We start from the raw sequence: 23,355 nt of genomic DNA, 5'->3' as shown, positions 1-23,355 counted from the left end.
ATCGAACCAGTTGCCGTGATAAAAAATTTTTTGTGTTTGTGCACATGGTATTTTTTCACTGAAATAACTACTGTAAAGTGGACAGTGCAGTTAGATTAACAACAATTTAAGCCTTCTTCCCATATAAGGCATGTCTATGTCCTGGAAAGTTGGCTATTGTATACAACGTCATTCTAGTCACATTAGTGCACATTATTAACAACCGTCCCGGTTTAGGGACACCCATCCCGTAGAGGATTTATCCACATGGCATTATGCCCCACCTCCACATGGTATTATGCCCCAATTCCACATGGCATTATGCCCCCCTCCACTAGGCATTATGCCCCATCCCCAATGGGCATTATACCCCTCTCCACATGGCATTATGCCCCTCTCCACATGGCATTATGCCCACCTCCACATGGCATTATGCCCCAACTCCACATGGCATTATGCCCCAACTCCACATGGCAGTATGCCCCTCTCCACATGGCATTATGCCCCCCTCCACCAGGCATTATGCCCCCCTCCACTAAGCATTATGCCCCCCTCCACATGGCATTATGTCCCCCTCCACATGTCATTATGTCCACCTCCACATGGCATTATGCCCCAACTCCACATGGCATTATGCCCCTCTCCACATGGCATTATGCCCCCCTCCACTAAGCATTATGCCCCCCTCCACATGGCATTATGTCCCCTTCCACTAGGCATTATGCCCCCCTCCACTAAGCATTATGTCCCCTTCCACTAAGCATTATGCCCCCCTCCACATGGCATTATGTCCCCTTCCACTAGGCATTATACCCCTCTCCACATGGCATCATGCCCCCCTCCACATGTCATTATGTCCCCCTCCACTAAGCATTATGCCCCCCTCCACTAAGCATTATGTCCCCTTCCACTAAGCATTATGTCCCCTTCCACTAGGCATTATGCCCCCCTCCACATGGCATTATGCCCCCCTCCACTAAGCATTATGTCCCCTTCCACTAGGCATTATGCCCCCCTCCACTAAGCATTATGTCCCCTTCCACTAAGCATTATGCCCCCCTCCACTAAGCATTATGCCCCCCTCCACATGGCATTATGCCCCCCTCCACATGGCATTATGCCCCCCTCCACTAAGCATTATGTCCCCTTCCACTAAGCATTATGCCCCCCTCCACTAAGCATTATGCCCCCCTCCACATGGCATTATGTCCCCTTCCACTATGCATTATGCCCCCCTCCACTAAGCATTATGTCCCCTTCCACTAAGCATTATGCCCCCCTCCACATGGCATTATGTCCCCTTCCACTAGGCATTATACCCCTCTCCACATGGCATCATGCCCCCCTCCACATGTCATTATGCCCCCCTCCACATGGCATTATGCCCCTCTCCACATGTCATTATATCCCCCTCCACTAAGCATTATGCCCCCCTCCACATGGCATTATGTCCCCCTCCACATGGCATTATGCCCCCCTCCACATGGCATTATGTCCCCCTCCACCAGGCATTATGTCCCCCTCCACTAAGCATTATACCCTCCTCCACTAGGCATTATGCCCCTCTCCACATGTCATTATGTCCCCCTCCACTAAGCATTATGCCCCCCTCCACATGGCATTATGTCCCCGTCCACTAGGCATTATACCCTCCTCCACTAGGCATTATGCCCCCCTCCACCAGGCATTATGTCCCCCTCCACTAAGCATTATGCCCCCCTCAACTAGGCATTATGCCCCCCTCCACATGGCATTGTGCCCCTCTCCAAATGGATTATGTCCACCTCCACATGGCATTATACCCCCCTCCACATGATATTATGCCCCTCTCCACATGGCATTATGTCCCCTTCCACATGGAATTATGCCCCTCTCCACTAAGCATTATGCCCCCCTCCACATGGCACTATGTCCCCTCTCCACTAAGCATTATGCCCCCCTCCACATGGCACTATGTCCCCCTCCACATGGCATTATGTCCCCCTCCACATGGCATTATGTCCCCTCTCCACTAAGCATTATACCCCCCTCCACATGGCACTATGTCCCCTCTCCACTAGGCATTATGCCCCCCTCCACTAAGCATTATGCCCCCCTCCACATGGCATTATGCCCCTCTCCACAAGGCATTATGCCCACCTCCACTAGGCATTATGCCCCAACTCCACATGGCATTATGCCCCCCTCCACATGGCATTATGTCCCCCTCCACTAAGCATTATACCCCCATCTACTAAGCATTATGCTCCCCTCCACATGTCATTATGTCCCCCTCCACATGGCATTATGTCCCCCTCCACTAAGCATTAATGCCCCCTCCACATGACATTATGCCCCCCTCCACATGGCATTATGTCCCCCTCCACCAGGCATTATGTCCCCCTCCACTAAGCATTATGTCCCCCTCCACCAGGCATTATGTCCCCCTCCACATGACATTATGCCCCCCTCCACATGGAATTATGTCCCCCTCCACTAGGCATTATGCCCCCCTCCACATGGCATAATGCCCCCCTCCACTAGGCATTATGCCCCCCTCCACATGGCATTATGTCCCCCTCCACTAGGCATTATGCCCCCCTCCACATGGCATAATGCCCCCCTCCACTAGGCATTATGCCCCCCTCCACACTGCATTATGTCCCCCTCCACTAGGCATTATGCCCCCCTCCACATGGCATAATGCCCCCCTCCACTAGGCATTATGTCCCCCTCCACATGGCATTATGTCCCCCTCCACATGGCATTATACCCCCCTCCACATGGCATTATACCCCCCTCCACTAGGCATTATGCCCCCTCCTCCACTAGGCATTATGCCCCCCCCCCTCCACTAGGCATTATGCCCCCCTCCACTAGGCATTATGCCCCTCTCCACATGGCATTATGCCCCCCCTCCACATGGCATTATGCCCCCCCCCTCTCCACTAGGCATTATGCCCCCCCTCATCATGGCATTATGCCCCCCCTCCCTCCACTAGTCATTATGCCCCTCCCCCTCCACTAGGCATTATGCCCCCCCCCTCCACTAGGCATCATGCCCCCCCCCCCCCCCCCCTCCAGTAGGCATGTTTCTGTGAATGTTTTTTCCTCTGACAAATCAACTGTAAATTTCGGTGTTCCTCAAGGTTCCGTTTCAGGACCATTATTGTTTTCACTATATATTTTACCTCTTGGGGATGTCATTCGAAAACATAATGTTAACTTTCACTGCTATGCGGATGACACACAGCTGTACATTTCAATGAAACATGGTGAAGCCCCAAAATTGCCCTCGCTAGAAGCCTGTGTTTCAGACATAAGGAAGTGGATGGCTGCAAACTTTCTACTTTTAAACTTGGACAAAACAAAGATGCTTGTTCTAGGTCCCAAGAAACAAAGAGATCTTCTGTTGAATCTGACAATTAATCTTGATGGTTGTACAGTCGTCTCAAATAAAACTGTGAAGGACCTCGGCGTTACTCTGGACCCATATCTCTCCTTTGACGAACATATCAAGACTGTTTCAAGGACAGCTTTTTTCCATCTATGTAAAATTGCAAAAATCAGAAACTTTCTGTACAAAAATGATGCAGAAAAATGAATGCATGCTTTTGTTACTTCTAGGTTAGACTACTGCAATGCTCTACTTTCAAGCTACCTGGATAAAGCACTAAATAAACTTCAGTTAGTGCTAAATACGGCTGCTAGAATCCTGACTAGAACCAAAAAAAAATATCATATTACTCCAGTGCTAGCCTCCCTACACTGACTTCCTGTTAAGGCAAGGGCTGATTTCAAGGTTTTACTGCTAACCTACAAAGCATTACATGGGCTTGCTCCTACCTATCTTTCCGATTTAGTCCTGCCGTACATACCTACACGTACGCTACGGTCACAAGACGCAGGCCTCCTAATTGTCCCTAGAATTTCTAAGCAAACAGCGGGAGGCAGGGCTTTCTCCTATAGAGCTCCATTTTTATGGAATGGTCTGCCTACCCATGTGAGAGACGCATACTCGGTCTCAACCTTTAAGTCTTTACTGAAGACTCATCTCTTCAGTGGGTCATATGATTGAGTGTAGTCTGGCCCAGGAGTGTGAAGATGAACGGAGAGGCTCTGGAGCAACGAACCGCCCTTGCTGTCTCTGCCTAGCCGGTTCCCCTCTCTCCACTGGGATTCTCTGCCTCTAACCCTATTACAGTGGCTGAGTCACTGGCTTACTGGTGCTCTTCCATGCCGTCCCTAGGAGGGGTGCGTCACTTGAGTGGGTTGAGTCACTGAAGTGATCTTTCTGTCTGGGTTGGCGCCCCCCCTTGGGTTGTGCCGTGGCGGAGATCTTTGTGGGCTATACTCGGCCTTGTTTCAGGATGGTAAGTTGGTGGTTGAAGATATCCCTCTAGTGGTGTGGGGGCTGTGCTTTGGCAAAGTGGGTGGGGTTATATCCTGCCTGTTTGGCCCTGTCCGGGGGTATCATCGGATGGGGCCACAGTGTCTCCTGACCCCTCCTGTCTCAGCCTCCAGTATTTATGCTGCAGTAGTTTATGTGTCGGGGGGCTAGGGTCAGTTTGTTATATCTGGAGTACTTCTCCTGTCTTATCCGGTGTCCTGTGTGAATTTAAGTATGCTCTCTCTAATTCTCTCTTTTTCTCTTTCTTTCTCTCTCTCGGAGGACCTGAGCCCTAGGACCATGCCTCAGGACTACCTGGCATGATGACTCCTTGCTGTCCCCAGTCCACCTGGCCGTGCTGCTGCTCCAGTTTCAACTGTTCTGCCTGCGGCTATGGAACACTGACCTGTTCACCGGACGTGCTACCTGTCCCAGACTTGCTGTTTTCAACTCTCTAGAGACAGCAGGAGCGGTAGAGATACTCTTAATGATCGGCTATGAAAAGCCAACTGACATTTACTCCTGAGGTGCTGACTTGCACCCTCGACAACTACTGTGATTATTATTATTTGACCATGCTGGTCATTTATGAACATTTGAACATCTTGGCCATGTTCTGTTATAATCTCCACCCGGCACAGCCAGAAGAGGACTGGCCACCCCTCATAGCCTGGTTCCTCTCTAGGTTTCTTCCGAGGTTTTGGCCTTTCTAGGGAGTTTTTCCTAGCCACCGTGCTTCTACACCTGCATTGCTTGCTGTTTGGGGTTTTAGGCTGGGTTTCTGTACAGCACTTTGAGATATCAGCTGATGTGAGAAGGGCTATATAAATACATTTGATTTGATTTGATTATGCCCCCCTCCACATGGCATTATGCCTCCCCCCTCCACTAGGCATTATGCCTCCCCCTCCACTAGGCATTATGCCCCCCCCTCCACTAGGCATTATGCCCCCTCTCCACTAGGCATTATGCCCCCCCTCCACTAGGCGTTATGCCCACCTCCACTAGGCATTATGCCCCCCCCCCCCATCCACTAGGAATTATGCCCTCCTCCACTAGGCATTATGCCCCCCCCCCCTCTACTAGGCATTATGCCCCCCTCCACATGGCATTATGTCCCAACTCCACATGGCATTATGCCCCACTTCCACATGGCATTATGCCCTCTTCCACTAGGCATTATGCCCCCCCCTCCACATGGCATTATGTCCCCCTCCACATGGCATTATGTCCCCCTCCACTAGGCGTTATGCCCCCCTCCACTAGGCATTTTGCCCCCCCTCCACATGGCATTATGTCCCCCTCCACTAGGCGTTATGCCCCCCTCCACTAGGCATTATTCCCCCCCCTCCACATGGCATTATGTCCCCCTCCACATGGCATTATGTCCCCCTCCACTAGGCGTTATGCCCCCCTCCACATGGCATTATGCCCCCCTCCACATGGCATTATGCCCCTCTCCACATGGCATTATGCCCCTCCACTAGGCGTTATGCCCCCCTCCACTAGGCATTATGCCCCCCTCCCCCTCCACATGGCATTATGCCCCCCCCCCCCCCCCCCCACTAGGCATTATACCCCCTCCACATGGCATTATGCCCCCCTCCCCCTCCACATGGCATTATGCCCCCCCCCCCCCCACTAGGCATTATGCCCAATACCACATGGCTTTATGCCCCCCTCCACATTGCATTAATTCCCCCTCCACATGGCATTATGCCCCCCTCCACATGGCATTATGTCCCCCTCCACAAGGCATTATGTCCCCCTCCACATGGCATTATGTCCCCCTCTACATGGCATTATGCCCCCCTCCACATGGCATTATGCCCACCTCCACATGGCATTATGCCCCCTCCCTCCACTAAGCATTATGTCCCCCTCCACATGGCACTATGCCCCCCCCCCCCTCTACTAGGCATTATGCCCCCCTCCACATGGCATTATGTCCCAACTCCACATGGCATTATGCCCCACTTCCACATGGCATTATGCCCTCTTCCACTAGGCATTATGCCCCCCCCTCCACATGGCATTATGTCCCCCTCCACATGGCATTATGTCCCCCTCCACTAGGCGTTATGCCCCCCTCCACTAGGCATTATGCCCCCCCCTCCACATGGCATTATGTCCCCCTCCACTAGGCGTTATGCCCCCTTCCACTAGGCATTATTCCCCCCCCCCTCCACATGGCATTATGTCCCCCTCCACATGGCATTATGTCCCCCTCCACTAGGCGTTATGCCCCCCTCCACATGGCATTATGCCCCCCTCCACATGGCATTATGCCCCTCCACATGGCATTATGCCCCTCTCCACATGGCATTATGCCCCTCCACTAGGCGTTATGCCCCCCTCCACTAGGCATTATGCCCCCCTCCCCCTCCACATGGCATTATGCCCCCCCCCCCCCCCCCCCACTAGGCATTATGCCCCCCTCCACATGGCATTATGCCCCCCTCCCCCCCACTAGGCATTATGCCCAATACCACATGGCTTTATGCCCCCCTCCACATTGCATTAATTCCCCCTCCACATGGCATTATGCCCCCCTCCACATGGCATTATGTCCCCCTCCACAAGGCATTATGTCCCCCTCCACATGGCATTATGTCCCCCTCTACATGGCATTATGCCCCCCTCCACATGGCATTATGCCCACCTCCACATGGCATTATGCCCCCTCCCTCCACTAAGCATTATGTCCCCCTCCACATGGCACTATGCCCCCCCCCCTCCACTAGACATTATGCCCCCCTCCACTAAGCATTATGTCCCCCTCCACATGGCATTATGCCCCCCTCCACATGGCATTATGCCCCTCTCCACATGGCATTATGTCCCTCTCCACATGGCATTATGCCCCTCTCCACATGGCATTATGTCCCCCTCCAAGCCTATCAGGTTTACCCATAGCAGACATAGGCCAGCCCAGTGTGGTCCGTGCCTGTTGTTCCTCTACACTTACAGTACATCACATCAAAGCTGCCAATGTGCGCTAGCCTTCTGCTCTTTCTCCTGTACTACGTTGGTTGTTGGAAATCCCTTCCGTTGTGATTTGCTACAGGGTGTCAGAGAAAAAGGACTTGCAACTGGAATGAGCCGATCTCCTCTGTGATGTGCAAGATAATGAAGAGCGGAGGCCGCTCCTACTCTCTAAAAGGGTTGGGAACATTATGGCCTCGCTGTCTAACGAACAAAACGGAACAGAAAAACATTTGTATTGATATCAGATATGAACAGGAAACTGCTAGCATGGTTTAAAAGAAGAGTGTGTGAACTGGGGTGAGTGCAGGACCGGTGGCGGAAAAGAACAACATTTTAAAAATACATCTAAACACAAATCTCCCCTGTAATGGACTCTGACTCTATAAGGTTCTGAGACTAAGGCCGCGATTCAATGCAAGACTCAAGTAGAAACAATCACCTGATACCTTCCTTTATGACAATGAGAAGCATGCTGCAATCAAAATGATGACATCACTGGAATAGAAAATGGGATTAAAAAGAAGGAAGTGAGCATGAGAACCGCTGAGGCTAAAGTTAACTTCCTTATTGTTTCTATTCAACTGTGACGCACTTTCAACAATGAGGTTGCCGTTTCCTTCTCAAACATAATTCACTTAGGGGCGGATTCCAATTGAGTTTACAACATTCTTGCGCACGCTTTTCCGACGCACTTCTCACTATTTGGTACTCAGATTTACTTTATTCAGTCTAGTAACGGGCTCTGTGAGTGTGGCTACCTCGCACACTCTGAATACATTTCATTCAACCGCTGAAAACCCTCCCACTTGCTGGCCAACAGAGTTTTAATTCAATGGGGTTTTCAGTACATTTATCTTAAACCATCCCTTTAAATACGGTGTACCTTTTAGATTTTGTCAACAGACCCAAGAAAACGGGTTCAGAATACTAACGATCAATGAAAGAAAGCCATCTAAATATATGCATATTCGTCTCCGTTTCAGCACCAATAGGTAGATTTAAAAATACTCTGATCTTGTAGATTATTTAGGTTTAGAAAAGTATTTATTAATCACAAAAAAACTGGTTTGGAGAGACCACACAAATAAAGAAAACTGTGGTTTGATTCATTCAGAAAATTGCCACATTCTTCAACCCATGGTAATGTTGGGAGATTAGTTTACATAGAAATATAATAGGGAAAATAGTGTACAATATTGCCTACACTAACCATGGAACTGTGTGATGACATGGCCAAGTATTTCGCCATTGCATCGGGTTCAAACTGTTACGGCTTGGTCTGTGCTCCCCTCCATAACGATTTAATTAACCTACATGTCTATTTATATATTATCAACTGTTACTAATGATCCTCAGCAACAACCACATGGCCGTGATGGCCTTTACGGAGGAAGCAAATGAAGGAAAACAAAACAATGTCATTAAATGGAATGATAATGTACAACACCATTCAAAAGTTTGGGGTCACTTAGAAATGTCCTTGTTTTTGAAAGAAAAGCACATTTTTTGTCCATTAAAATAACATCAAATTGATCAGAAATACAGTGTAGACATTGTTAATGTTGTAAATGACTATTGTACCTGGAAACGGCAGATTGTTTATGGAATATCTACATAGGCGTACAAGAGGCCGATTATCAGCAACCATCACTCCTGTGTTCCAATGGCACGTTGTGTTAGCTAATCCAAGTTTATCATTTTAATTAGAAAATCCTTTTGCAATTATGTTAGCACAGCTGAAAAATGTTGTTCTAATTAAAGAAGCAATAAACTGGCCTTCTTTGGACTAGTTGAGTATCTGGAGCATCAGCATTTTCTGGGTTCGATTACAGGCTCAAAATGGCCAGAAAAAAATACCTTTCTTCTGAAACTTGTCAGTATATTCTTGTTCTGAGAAATTAAGGCTATTCCATGCAAGAAATTGCCTAAGAAACTGAAAATCTCATACAACGCTGTGTACTACTCCCTTCACAGAACAGCACAAACTGACTCACCATCATGGAGCTGAAAAGAGAAACGTCAGAAAATACATGTGTGCATAACGATTACCTGACAGGGCCTTGTCAAATAGGGTTAGCGTCCATACTTCGAAGAGCCATACATCGTTTTGAATCTTAAGCTCGAGGTCAGATAAAGAACAGATTACGTCCAGCTGGGTGTAATACAATGTCAAAATACTGCCATGTTCATGTGACTTGACCCATGCTCGAGTAGAGCCAAGAGCCTTGTTTGAGCATAGTGCATTTCGTAATCTGAATGAACCCGCCACTGTCCGTGAGATTCTATACTTCTCTTCTTCTTTCATAATCAATTATTACAAAAGACGGCTGACAGTGCAATTGATTTTCTATGTATTACATTGATGGGTTTGTTACCTCAGAGATGTAGGCACATTATAAATAGGTCATGTATCTGTCATCTATGCCAACCATGTCAGACATTATAAACACATCTTCAGAGTGAAAATATAAATGAATTCATGTAAGCAATTGCTTTGTTTGTTCTGAACCATTACAAAAGATCTGGATCATTCTTCATTTTGCTCAGTACAAAGACAGTTTGAATGAAAGGAACAACGTGTCCAGTTAGTACAATAGTTTTTGGGATAGTAACACCCGTCCGGGATAGTAACACCCATCAGGAATAGTAACACCCATCCGGGATAGTAACACCCATCAGGGATAGTAACACCCATCCGGGATAGTAACACCCATCCGGGATAGTAACACCCATCAGGAATAGTAACACCCAACCAGGATAGTAACACCCATCAGGAATAGTAACACCCATCCGGGACAGTAACACCCATCAGGAATAGTAACACCCATCCGGGATAGTAACACCCATCAGGGATAGTAACACCAGTCCGGGATAGTAACTCCCGTCCGGGATAGTAACACCCAACCGGGATAGTAACACCCATCTGGGATAGTAACACCCGTCCGGGATAGTAACACCCGTCCGGGATAGTAACACCCGTCCGGGATAGTAACACCCGTCCGGGATAGTAACACCCATCAGGGATAGTAACACCCATCAGGGATAGTAACACCCATCAGGGATAGTAACACCCGTCAGGGATAGTAACACCCGTCAGGGATAGTAACACCCGTCAGGGATAGTAACACCCATCAGGAATAGTAACACCCATCAGGGATAGTAACACCCGTCAGGAATAGTAACACCCGTCAGGAATAGTAACACCCGTCCGGGATAGTAACACCCGTCCGGGATAGTAACACCCATCAGGAATAGTAACACCCATCCGGGATAGTAACACCCGTCAGGGATAGTAACACCCGTCCGGGATAGTAACACCCGTCCGGGATAGTAACTCCCGTCCGGGATGGTAACACCCGTCCGGGATAGTAACTCCCGTCCGGGATAGTAACACCCGTCCGGGATAGTAACTCCCGTCCGGGATAGTAACACCCGTCCGGGATAGTAACTCCCGTCCGGGATAGTAACACCCGTCCGGGATAGTAACTCCCGTCCGGGATAGTAACTCCCGTCCGGGATAGTAACACCCGTTCGGGATAGTAACTCCCGTCCGGGATAGTAACACCCATCCGGTGTATTTCATCTGATCGTTGTCCTTAGATATCATTGCTTGATTGGAAGGAATCATGCACAATAAAACCCAGTTGTTTCTAATCAAACATGGTCAGAGAAAACCAGGTCGATCTCTAAATAACATCCCAGTCCAGTTCCCATGATGAGACAAGTTAAGTAAAGGTCAGTTGGCTGGAGAGGAGAAACGTCAGTTGGCTGGAGAGGAGAAACGTCAGTTGGCTGGAGAGGAGAAACGTCAGTTGGCTGGAGAGAAGAAACGTCAGTTGGCTGGAGAGGAGAAACGTCAGTTGGCTGGAGAGGAGAAACGTCAGTTGGCTGGAGAGAAGAAACGTCAGTTGGCTGGAGAGGAGAAACATCAGCTGGCTGGAGAGAAGAAACGTCAGTTGGCTGGAGAGGAGAAACGTCAGTTGGCTGGAGAGAAGAAACGTCAGTTGGCTGGAGAGGAGAAACGTCAGCTGGCTGGAGAGAAGAAACGTCAGTTGGCTGGAGAGAAGAAACGTCAGTTGGCTGGAGAGGAGAAACGTCAGTTGGCTGGAGAGGAGAAACGTCAGCTGGCTGGAGAGAAGAAACGTCAGCTGGCTGGAGAGGAGAAACGTCAGTTGGCTGGAGAGAAGAAACGTCAGTTGGCTGGAGAGGAGAAACGTCAGTTGGCTGGAGAGGAGAAACGTCAGTTGGCTGGAGAGAAGAAATGTCAGTTGGCTGGAGAGAAGAAATGTCAGTTGGCTGGAGAGAAGAAACGTCAGTTGGCTGCTGACGTTTCTTCTCTCCAGCCAACTGACGTTTCTTCTCTCCAGCCAACTGACGTTTCTTCTCCACGATGAGGTTGGATTTGCCTCCCTCCCTGATGATTTCTAGAATGCTCACATGCGTGTATAAAACAAATGGAATGAAATGTAATGCTGTGGCAAATATGTTTTCCTATGAAAACCATTGCAAGGAAAATAAACAAAATAATGTTTGTTGAAGTCATGAAGTTGTGTAAACAGAGAGAAGTATGGCAGATATGTATTCCTGGTGGTTTGGGTTGGGAGATCTTACAGCACACTCACTTTACAGTAACTTACAAAACCTTTACCAAGACAAAAATAAAACCAAGTATATTTGGATATAACCATCATTTAATTATTGGTAATCCTTATTAGCATTGAATTGTTTATAGCTACTTGTGTGACATTTAGTTTCTAGAAAACCACTACCAATATGTGTATCTTGTGTCTGGCCCACACTATTGGAATATTGAATACATTGGAGTGAAGTGTAAATTCTAGGAAGTACGGGCAGGGGCGCTGTTGCACATTATGGAAGCTTTGGCTGTGTGTGTAGTGACTATATGGTAGTGAGAGCTTGTTTTCTTTCAAAATGTGGGACTGCTGCACCTCCCCTGACGTTCGGCCCTTGATCGTCATAAGGCTATGGGTAATTGAGCCTAACTAAATTGATGTCAGACTACCTGATGTAAGTTATCATGTTTTTTTATCTTAATAAAAATAACATATCTACTGAAGTTGGATTAGTGGTCTCATCAAGAAGAAAGAAATTAATGATTTTTTACAAAAGTTTATTAAACTCAAAAGAATAACTAGACAAAATGGTTACAAAATCATTCAGGATATTCATACAATATCTATAGACGATCATGCCCAACAAACTATAAAGACAAAGGAGAAACTAGATTTACAAATAGAGAATAAAACACATTCAAATGAGTAATATTGCACTTTGTTTCTAAAACATTTTAGATCCACTCTCCCATTTTTAGCATTTTGATTCCTCACTTCAATAAGTCAGGAATTTAGCTTTTAACACTGGACTACACTGACTACACCAAACAACGGACTATAGAATCGACCAACCTGAAACAGATTTAAGCTTATTCATTTTTCTTTTAACTTGATACAGATTCCCTAAGATAAAATCAAAGCAAAAAAAAATGTAAATAATAAATGAGAGGGATTTTATCTTAGAATATCGATCTATTCCACTTGCTAGCTAATTCATTCTCAGTGGGGTACGGAAGGTTGCTGATCCACAGCTGTTCCATGAAGCTGAGAGGTGAGTAGAACTTAACTAAATGGGGTTGTCTGACTGGAAAGCAAACCATCAATACCCTAGTACATTATCTAGCCATCAGTAAAGACATTCAGACAAATGCACAATCAAAAAGGCTAGTCTAGGGATCGTCATTTTTTTTCTTTTACACTTTCTTTTAAGGACAATTTTTTTCTTCCCTTTTTGTCCCTTTGACAAACTTAAAGTGACTAATACATACAGACACAGAGGAGAGAAAAAGAGTAAGGTTGTAAATTGTTTAGACACTCGATAATGGAGCATCATAATTAGGTCAGTTCTGTGTCAAGGCCACTAAGATAAGATCACTTTAATTCCTAGTTTGTTGTCTATTACTGTAAGCAGTATCCTTATATTTGCTAGCTGGATCTTAACAGAGCACAAAAACATAACATACAAACTTGTGCCAACTAATTCAAAACTGTAAACTTTTTTAAAAAGTCTCTAATCTTAGAAGATTAAATAATGCATTCATGTCCATCACAACACTGCTTGACTACATTTCTCATCAGAAAGTATTATGTGGTTACCAGACTTTTTACAGACCTCCCACCATCAATGCTAGTTCGTTTTTTTTTATGATCAAAAAGTGCCTCTTTAAGACGATGCCAGAACTCCACTCTAGCTGGTCTAGGTGTTGAATGAGTTTGAAAACCAATGTATTACTCATGTCAACCTACCACTATTTGTTCTGGCCAGTTTGAGTGGAGCTTTAGCAACATCTAATATAGTGGAGGCTGGTGGGAGGAACTATAGGAGGGGCTTATTATAATGGCTGGAATGGAATAAAAGGAACGGGGTCAAACATGTGGTTTCCATATGTTTGATACCCTTCCATTAATTCCATTCCAGCCATTACAATGAGCCCATCCTCCTATAGCTCCTCCCACCAGCCTCCATTATTCCCCAGCAGTTTGCCAGACTGGGTTTGCATCTGCCCCATTTTTAGAAGCAGATCATACCATGTACTCTTACTTTTTTTACATATATAATTCTAGCATTTCAGTCTTCACTGGTCTGGAAAATGAAGTAGTTGGTGAATGAAGTCGGCAAGTGTAGCATGGACAAAAAGGGAATGTTGTTGGCCTTCGGAAGCTACCTTGCTGCTCCGTGTATTTCTCTTCTCTCTTGTTTTGGTAATATACTATTTTAAAATATGAGAAATCATCCTTTTACTATTTCAAACAGTGCAATTAAAACATCTTGTTTTTTGTTTTTTTTGCCAAGTGAGAAGACCACCCATTACAGTGTTTCTTTGCCCGTATGTAAGCCTGCGTCGCTCTGTGCTGTGAGTAGAGGGACGGGGACACTGAGGATGGGCATTCTAATATGTCCCACACGCACGCATACACACTCACAAGTCTCTGCATCTAATGCTCTACTTGAGTGGCAAGTGCTGGCCTGACGCTCTTCTACTCCAGAACACAGTGCAACATAAACACAAAGCAACATATGATTGGATCGAAGGCATTCTAAGTTTGGAACTAAATCAGAAGACATAATCTAGTAAAGTAAAAAGGAAGCCAACTGAGGAGACATTAAAAAATAGCTTTTGAATGGAGAGTGTGCTGCTGCTTTCAAGTCCTGTCTACACGTCATTAAGGAAATGAGACCAAGAAAAAGAACATCTTAAAACAGATTAAACAAGGTCAGTGCATTGTTTCTGTCCTTTTCAGTCTTGCGTTCCCCCAAGTATCTATGTTCTCTGCGTTGTTCGAAGTTGTGCAGATAAGGAGTCTAGGCATTAAGCCTGCAGTCTCTTTTGTCCAGCATGTTACTAGGCTGAAAAAAAAATTGGGATTCTTTTTTTTCCTTCAAAATGGAACTACACAACTTAAGCCAAGAATAACATGTGCAAAAATCCCTCATGAGACAGGAGGGTAGTCTCTCTGCTGCTCAGCTCTTCAGACAGGAGGAGGGTAGTCTCTCTGCTGCTCAGCTCTTCAGACAGGAGGAGGGTAGTCTCTCTGCTGCTCAGCTCTTCAGACAGGAGGAGGGTAGTCTCTCTGCTGCTGAGCTCTTCAGACAGGAGGAGGGTAGTCTCTCTGCTGCTGAGCTCTTCAGACAGGAGGAGGGTAGTCTCTCTGCTGCTCAGCTCTTCAGACAGGAGGAAGGTAGTCTCTCTGCTGCTCAGCTCTTCAGACAGGAGGAGGGTAGTTTCTCTGCTGCTCAGCTCTTCAGACAGGAGGAGGGTAGTCTCTCTGCTGCTCAGCTCTTCAGACAGGAGGAGGGTAGTCTCTCTGCTGCTGAGCTCTTCAGACAGGAAGAAGGTAGTCTCTCTGCTGCTGAGCTCTTCAGACAGGAAGAAGGTAGTCTCTCTGCTGCTGAGCTCTTCAGACAGGAAGAAGGTAGTCTCTCTGCTGCTGAGCTCTTCAGACAGGAAGAAGGTAGTCTCTCTGCTGCTGAGCTCTTCAGACAGGAAGAAGGTAGTCTCTCTGCTGCTGAGCTCTTCAGACAGGAAGAAGGTAGTCTCTCTGCTGCTGAGCTCTTCAGACAGGAAGAAGGTAGTCTCTCTGCTGCTGAGCTCTTCAGACAGTGGTGCTTATATTGTTTTCTCTTCTTCCTGTTTCTTCTTCTGCTCAGATCTCGTCATGACAGTTCTGCTCTGTGTGAGAGCCATGTCTGTATGCTGTGGTTACAGAAGAAAGCAGGATATTAAGAGCTATAGGCAGACAGGGACCTGGCACGGCATCATCACTCCACCAAGGCTGTCTCCACTACAGGGGTTTCTTTTTCACAGGTCAGGTGTGTGTTTGTCTAGCCGTGCCCCGGCCAGGCAGGCTGCCAGGAAGTGTTCCCGTATTGACTTCCTGTGCCTCTCTCTGTGGGAGGGGCTTCGTTCAACCGTGGTATCGTCCATGTTTGTTTCTTTGTTTTGTTTTCTCTCAACATCAACGGTGGCGTGCGAACGCTGTCGCTGGGGGGGAAAAAACAAAAACAGAGCTGACTAGAAACGCCCGAAACATCTCCGGGCGGGGCTCTGAGCTTCCTTCAGCGTGATGGACAGGTGTCAGACCTCCTCTCCTCTGTCCGGCTGGCTTGATCAGGATTGGGATCAACCTGGCGGAAGTGAAGGAAACACTGCTTTAATGACTGGAACGGCACCTCTCGGCTACCAGACTTGAATATGTTCACTAAGTGCAGTGTGTAAAATAGTTAGTCTTAGTAGTGGGTGTACGTTTTGCTGATGCGTACCTCAGAGTAGAGAGGAGGGGGCTGGAAGCGGAACTCCTGGATGTAGGCAAAGAGTGATCCCTCCAACTCATCCCTGGCTGAGGTCACCTCCAGGCTCCGTCTCTGCTCCTCTGTCATGATCTCGGCATAGCTTGGTGGGGCTTCAGGACGCTCTGGCAGGGCCATGCCTAGCCAGCTCATGGTCATGCTGCACTGGCTGCTGACACTGGAGGTGCGGCTGCCGACGGGGTGCAGCGGGATGGTGCCGATGATCAGTGGCAGGTTCAGAGACAGGTTCATGGCTCCGGGGATGTCCACGTACACCTGGAAAGGGTGAGCAGCACACAACAGAGGGTAAGTACTGTAGCTCCACCTTCACTGAACAACACACCTGTGTGATCTACAGTGTTACACTCCTTCTGTATGGGAGGTAATCTCATGTAGGTGTTCCACTGATGCACGGGAAAGCCTGAAGCAGTCTGTTGACAGGGTATAGAGGTCATTAGCACCTCTAAGACAACTGTTGCCACAGATATTCTAGACTCATCCTCTTATGGAGAGAACACCTGGTACAATGACAATGTCTTTGCCAAAGCTACCTAGGTCACAGTGGGAAACTTAAGAGAGCTTTCTAGGAACTCAAGAAACCTTTGGAAATGTGCCTAGTACCAATGTGATATGTGGCCCATAATAGTGTCTTGACATTTTACATCACTCCATATTTATATGTCCAGATTTACCTCAACGTGACGGAATCTGTTGACAATTGTCACCACCACATTGGAGATGAGTAATTGGATAGAGAAAGAGAAGGTGATAGGGAGAAAGAGAAGGTGAGAGGGAGAAAGAGAAGGTGAGAGGGAGAAAGAGAAGGTGAGAGGAAGAGAGAGAAGGTGAGAGGAAGAGAGAGAAGGTGAGAGGGTGAGGGAGAAAGAGAAGGTGAGAGGGAGAGGGAGAAAGAGAAGGTGAGAGGGAGAAAGAGAAGGTGAGAGGAAGAGAGGGAAGGTGAGAGGGTGAGGGAGAAAGAGAAGGTGAGAGGGAGAGGGAGAAAGAGAAGGTGAGAGGGAGAAAGAGAAGGTGAGAGGAAGAGAGAGAAGGTGAGAGGGTGAGGGAGAAAGAGAAGGTGAGAGGGAGAGGGAGAAAGAGAAGGTGAGAGGGAGAGAGAGAAGGTTAGTGAGAGAGAGAAGGTGAGAGGGTGAGGGAGAAAGAGAAGGTGAGAGGGAGAGGGAGAAAGAGAAGGTGAGAGGGAGAGAGAGAAAGAGAAGGTGAGAGGGAGAGAGAGAGAGAAAGAGAAGGTGAGAGGGAGAAAGAGAAGGTGAGAGGAAGAGAGAGAAGGTGAGGGAGAGAGAGAAGGTCAGGGAGAGAGAGAAGGTGAGAGGGTGAGGGAGAAAGAGAAGGTGAGAGGGAGAGGGAGAAAGAGAAGGTGAGAGGGAGAGAGAGAGAGAAAGAGGTGAGAGGGAGAAAGAGAAGGTGAGAGGAAGAGAGAGAAGGTGAGGGAGAGAGAGAAGGTGAGTGAGAGAGAGAAGGTGAGAGGGTGAGGGAGAAAGAGAAGGTGAGAGGGAGAGGGAGAAAGAGAAGGTGAGAGGGAAAGAAAATGTGAGAGGGAGAGAGAGAAAGAGAAGGTGAGAGGGAGAAAGAGAAGGTGAGAGGGAGAAAGAGAAGGTGAGAGGGAGAAAGAGAAGGTGAGAGGGAGAAAGAGAAGGTGAGAGGGAGAAAGAGAAGGTGAGAGGGAGAAAGAGAATGTCAGAGGGAGAAGGAGGTCAGAAGGAGAAAGAGGAAGAGAGGGTCTGCCCAGATCAGTAGCTGTACTTACCATGAGAGAATACTCCACTCGGATGATGCTGCAGTTCAAGATGGAGGGAGAGACAGGGGGGATCTTCAGCATTTTGCCACTCCACGTCTCCGTCTTGCCTGAGGACAGCGACTCCCCTCGGAGGTTGGCCACCAGCTGTTTGACCTCCTTCAGTTTACCTTTGGCTTTGAAGGTCTGTGTTTGGTAAATGGCTGCCTTTGGCACGACCATGCGAGAGGAACAATTCTCGATCTCGGCAAAGATCTGAATCGACTCTCCTGCAAAGACAAGAAAGAAGAAGTTTAGTTAAATCGGTCCGAAGATCTTTCGATTGAGATGTCATGATCAAACATAATATAGCAGTCATCTGTAGTTATTTACCTACAAGAGTGCCAAATTACTAATCAATTAGAGTGACAGAGTCAGGGTGTTTTCCTCACCTGGGGTATATCCCTTCCTTTCGATTTTGGCACTTAAGGAGATTGGACCTGAGGTGCAGAACCAGCAGCATAAAGTCTTGTCTTTCGTACCTGCCTGGGGTGACTGTGAAACAGACAGAGAGAACAGCGGAATGTAAGAGCTTGAGAATCTGGCTTCCTTATTCCTCTTCTCAATCATCCCCGGGGGGGGGGGGGGGGCTGACAGAAAGACGCACCTCTCTCAGTTAACACAATGACCCACGGCACCTGAGGCCCGTCACTCAAAAACATGGCGAAAACCAGTTTTTCTTTCCATAAACCCGGAAGACATAGAGAGGTCATCACCATACTAAGTGGCTGTCACAGAACATTACAGATCAATTCACCCTCAACTGTCATTTAACATCAATACATGACCAACAACACTGCTTTGTTTGAACCATGTTTTGAATGTGTTGATTTCTCTACTTTACCAACTGATCAGAACATAATCTCTGTTAGGTTTAATTGTTTTAATTTAACCTTTATTGAACTAGGCAAGTCAGTTTAAGAACAAATTCTTATTTACAATGACGGCCTACCGCGGCCAAACCCAGAATCGAACCAGGGACTGTAGTGACGCCTCTTGCACTAAGATGCAGTGCCTTAGACCGCTGCGCCACTCGGGAGCGTATGGCCCAACTGAGGGGTTTTTCACAAGCCATGTCCACTGGTGTCATCTGTGCTATGGGTTTGGGGTCCTCTAGTAAAATAAAATGTGTGACTAGCACATTCTGCCACAACAATAACAGAGGCGCTGGCAGCCATGACACCAAATCAGATTACAACCAATGAAAAGCAAGGTGCCTGAGTGATGGCATTTGCTAATTCTTTCTATATCTAGGCAACATCTGTAACTAAGCACTTGTCATTCTTCCACCTTTAAGTCTCTCTCTTGGCTACCAATGGAAATAGATCTCTGCTGCCCACTGAACCATTGAACAAGACCCTAAAAGTTCACAACGCATAAACTTACAGACACTGTACAGGAGACAGATCCGTGAGCTCACCAGGAGTAAAGGAGTGTTTATGTCGATGTGTTCAAACACGGTGAATTCTTTCTTGGTCTTCATGGGCAGAAACCATGGCCTGTGTAGCTCGGCCTTCACCCAGTAACGCACGCTGCCGTGCTTCCCTTCCAACGAGGTAGCCAGAGGTCTGTGAGAGATAAGAGAGGGGACAGAGAGAGACAAGGGGGTACAAAAACAGGTCATTTTTGGAAAACATAAAGCCAGCCTCTAGCGCAATCTTCAACTAAGGAAAGACAAAAGGATATTAAAATAGAAACATTTTTCCTTAAGTCAGTTTTTTGATAAGTTAAGTAGATCTACTCACGTCTGTGGAAGCTCAAGGCTGAATGCATACTCGTGTCGTCCTGAATGGATAGCGGTGAGTCCTTCTTCTGAGTTGTCCTCATCTGAAACAACAGAAGGACAATATTCCAACACATGTATACCATACCTGGGAAATATGCAGTATGACGTCACCTACGTATTACAACACAGATATAACATACAGATAACACACAATAACACAACAGAGAGCACAATATAACTATTATTATCATTATCGGACACCAGGAAGGCACTGAAAGGTCTGTAATATGAGAATGATGAGAGAAAAATATTAAAATGTGAAATGATGATCTCTGCATGTAAAGATGATCTTTCTAGAAACATATTTACTTATCTAGCAAAAACCTTAAAGTCCTGATCAATAACACTGACACATTGTGTAAGTCAGTATTGATAGAGAGAACATATATAATATATATTGTTTAATAGAAGCCCCAATTATGAACTGTAAAATATATCATCTAATTCGTATTACTCTGAAAGTATGGATTATTCCGTATGTAGTGTAATATGGAGAGACGAGTTTGGTGTTGTGTAATTAATTACGCATTATATGATCGTACGACAATATATCTTGCTGTGTGCTATTTGAAAGCAACGCGCTATAGAGCGGGATCTCGGTTTCCTCTAGCTCAGCAATCCTCCCAGCCTTAGCAGCAGCGGAGTCGTGGTAAACAACTGCCGAGCTGTCACTCAAAAGCAGACTGGAGCAGGAGGAGACCGGCCTAAACCGGAGCGAGCAGCTTCCCCAACCCGGCTCTCTCATTATGCATTCACTGTGCGGCATTCAGTCAGTGGTTCACTATCAGGGACAACCCCCTCAAGATCTGAAGCGTGTAAATTACTGCAGCATGGACCAGGGATTGTAAGAGACAGGAAAGAGGAATGAAAAAGACGACAGACAATGAAGCAATTAAATTAATTAAACCTTTATTAAGCGCCACTGATATCCATAAACTACATACATTATTTTAATAAAGCCACAGAGGAAGGCATTGACCATTTCAAGAAACCGAATCAAACTATTCAACAATTGATATAAAACATTAACAACATATGCATATATTATTCCCCATACAGAGACAGATCAAATACATTATTTTCATCATCAAGAAACAAATTACAGTCTGTAAACTCATTATTAAATCAGCTGAAAGATCTACTACGTACATTAGCAACAGACTAACAAACCTTTTCTACTGCTTAGGACCACCGAGTTTCAGTGGTGTAAATTGAAAGTGAACAAAAACAGGGCTACATTATCATCCGCAAATAGGCTAAAGTGTTGTGCGTTCAGATAGGCTTGGTAATTGTACAACCTCTACTTCATAGCCAAGTGCAGGACTTATGCACCATTCATTTTATATCTGAATGTTGCTTATAATAGGCTACATATTAGCACTAAACACTAGACATGCCGACACACGAAGGCATAAAATAAATGGAACGAATGCTATTTTTCTTTTTATGTGACTTTGTAACCTTGTGCTGGCAGGTCGGATAAGTTGCAGGTTTCTGTCACTTTCCGCAAAAGCATTAGGTCATTGGAAGACACATGAGCACTTCAGCCAATCAACGGAGAGAAAGCACAGTCCCTTAAACCCCCACACATCCAGTTTCTGAACAGGATTGAACCGCTTTGAACAATGGGTGGAAACTTAAGAAAAGCTTCAATGTTAAACATGACAAGATCGCTCGATAAAAACGATTTTTTTAGTAAAACTACAAATATGTAAACGGAGACTGCTATGTACCTCAATGTACTGTGTTGATTAAACATTGTAATTTATATCATTGTTATAATAGGCTAAAATGAAGGAAGGATAGAGACCACTGTCATTCAGTCTGCAGCTCAGACATTGCTAACTTAATAGACTTTATTAATAATGTAGGCCTTTTCAAGCACCGGCTAATTCTAAAGTATCATGATAAAATAAATTCCCATATTTTAAATGATTTAATTGAAGAATATCCTACCGTAGTTTTAAATGTCTCGAGGAGAATTTGACCTGCAAGACATGCATGTGCCGATATGCATGTGTTATAGCCAGTAAAAATAAAAAAATAAAAAGGTGTGGTGATTGTGATGCTGGTTCATAGATCGTCCCCAATCTTTATCTGTTATGCATTCAATTGTGTTCATTATTAGCCAGTCTGTAACGTATAGCGTTAGGTTGACAGCACAACAGCATCCTCTGTGAGGAACCTCAAGACCCACAATGACTAGCCTACACAGAGCATCTCAGGATAGAAGGTGATTTCTTTAGCTACAAATATGGTTGTATTAGGCTATCTTACCTCTTTCATGTCCAATTAGGATGTCTCTATGGTTTAGATATTCCACTTCTTCTGTGTAATTTTGCGTATAGGCAGTGTTAGATCCAGCATTTCGGGATTCAGTCCAACGAACTTTTGCAAATCCCTTTGCTTGAATTTTAAGAGATTTCACACGGATTTCTCCGGTGACTTCGATGATAACCCTACCTGAGACGGAGTCCCCGCTTGCGAAAACGGGGACATTGCTGTCATTGAGACAGTCGTAGGTTACGGTGAAGCTCTTTACCTTTCCTAGCACCATGGTGGAAAAATATCTACCTACAAATAAAAATCTATGAAAAAGAATCTCATAAGAAAAAATGTAGTATTCTAACACTGATCAATATCTTTGCCCTGCAAAAGCAGTGGGCATGATCAGTGCTTTCTTTGACAACAGTACATTGAGATGTGAAGGCTAATAACAGCAGTGGGTGCTGCTATCGTCCGCCCTTCCGCGCGTTGGTCTCTAGTCAAAGACAAGGAACTTTCGTCGCTCAGCTCACTTTAAGCGAGGATTTTGTGAAAAACAACCTATAGAGCATGCGCAAAACTTTATCTGCCCTCACCTTCCGCCTAATGAAACAAGGAAGAGAGCTGAGGCAGTGAGCCAAATAACAAGTTTGGTTAAACAGCTGATAGTATTGCAAGAGCAGCCAAGCATCCAGTGTAAATAATTCGAGTTTAATGTTCACCCTATAAAAAATGTGATTAGGTTGATTAAATAACCTTTTACCAAACAAACCTGTCACTATGTTGGTAGGCCTATAATACAACACTAGCCTAGCCTACTCCCTCATATAGGCTAATTAATAAAAAAATCCGGAGTATGTGTATATGACAAACATATTGTTTATTAATACATTTTACACATGACATAGCCTAGGCTACAGCGCATCTTAGTAACATCATACGCTATTATGTAGGGACTACACCTGTGCACAACTAAATCTATGAATAGGCCTAAACCTGTCGCTAGTGGACTCGACAGCGTTTCAAATTTAACAATTTGATCACATTAAAATCGAAATAATAGCTACACAAAGACGGGCTTGGTTTGAGTCAAACGATGATCTGGTGGCATTGCAGACTTTGACGCACGAGACGCCATCTCGTGGATATCGTTGTCAATGGGTGCAAGCTCGCAGACATGACAGGACACTTGTTGAATGTTGGCTACATATACCAATTTCAAGAGGCCGAGGTGGCACAATGCATATTTAGAAAATCCCTAACTAATAAATAACATAAGCACGGATAATTAAAGTACAATTCTAAATGATGGAG

At 46.0% G+C, this 23,355-nt stretch overlaps 1 protein-coding gene across 1 annotated transcript; it reads right to left on the bottom strand.

The window, feature by feature from the left end:
* Nucleotides 1-12,452: 12,452 nt before the first annotated feature.
* Nucleotides 12,453-22,535, bottom strand: LOC120046652 (arrestin domain-containing protein 3-like). Its single transcript, XM_038992085.1, has 7 exons — nucleotides 22,054-22,535; nucleotides 19,736-19,817; nucleotides 19,411-19,558; nucleotides 18,383-18,485; nucleotides 17,964-18,220; nucleotides 16,172-16,474; nucleotides 12,453-16,036 (listed from the first exon to the last, which is right to left on the bottom strand). The coding sequence occupies exons 1-7, from the start codon at nucleotides 22,331-22,333 to the stop codon at nucleotides 15,968-15,970; spliced, it is 1,242 nt and encodes a 413-aa protein (XP_038848013.1). The 5' UTR covers nucleotides 22,334-22,535; the 3' UTR covers nucleotides 12,453-15,967.
* Nucleotides 22,536-23,355: the final 820 nt, after the last annotated feature.

Source organism: Salvelinus namaycush, chromosome 1, assembly GCF_016432855.1.
Source record: "Salvelinus namaycush isolate Seneca chromosome 1, SaNama_1.0, whole genome shotgun sequence".
Classification (NCBI taxonomy): domain Eukaryota; kingdom Metazoa; phylum Chordata; class Actinopteri; order Salmoniformes; family Salmonidae; genus Salvelinus; species Salvelinus namaycush.
This window is presented reverse-complemented; position numbering and strand designations above follow the sequence as displayed.

Excerpts from the sequence above, each read along its gene's own strand:
- LOC120046652 (XM_038992085.1), bottom strand. The coding sequence starts at position 22,333 with ATGGTGCTAGGAAAGGTAAAGAGCTTCACCGTAACCTACGACTGTCTC. Across the intron at positions 19,559-19,735 it reads AGCCTTGAGCTTCCACAGAC|ACCTCTGGCTACCTCGTTGG; the intron begins GTGAGTAGATCT and ends TATCTCTCACAG. Across the intron at positions 16,037-16,171 it reads CCCCTCCTCTCTACTCTGAG|GTTGATCCCAATCCTGATCA; the intron begins GTACGCATCAGC and ends CACTTCCGCCAG.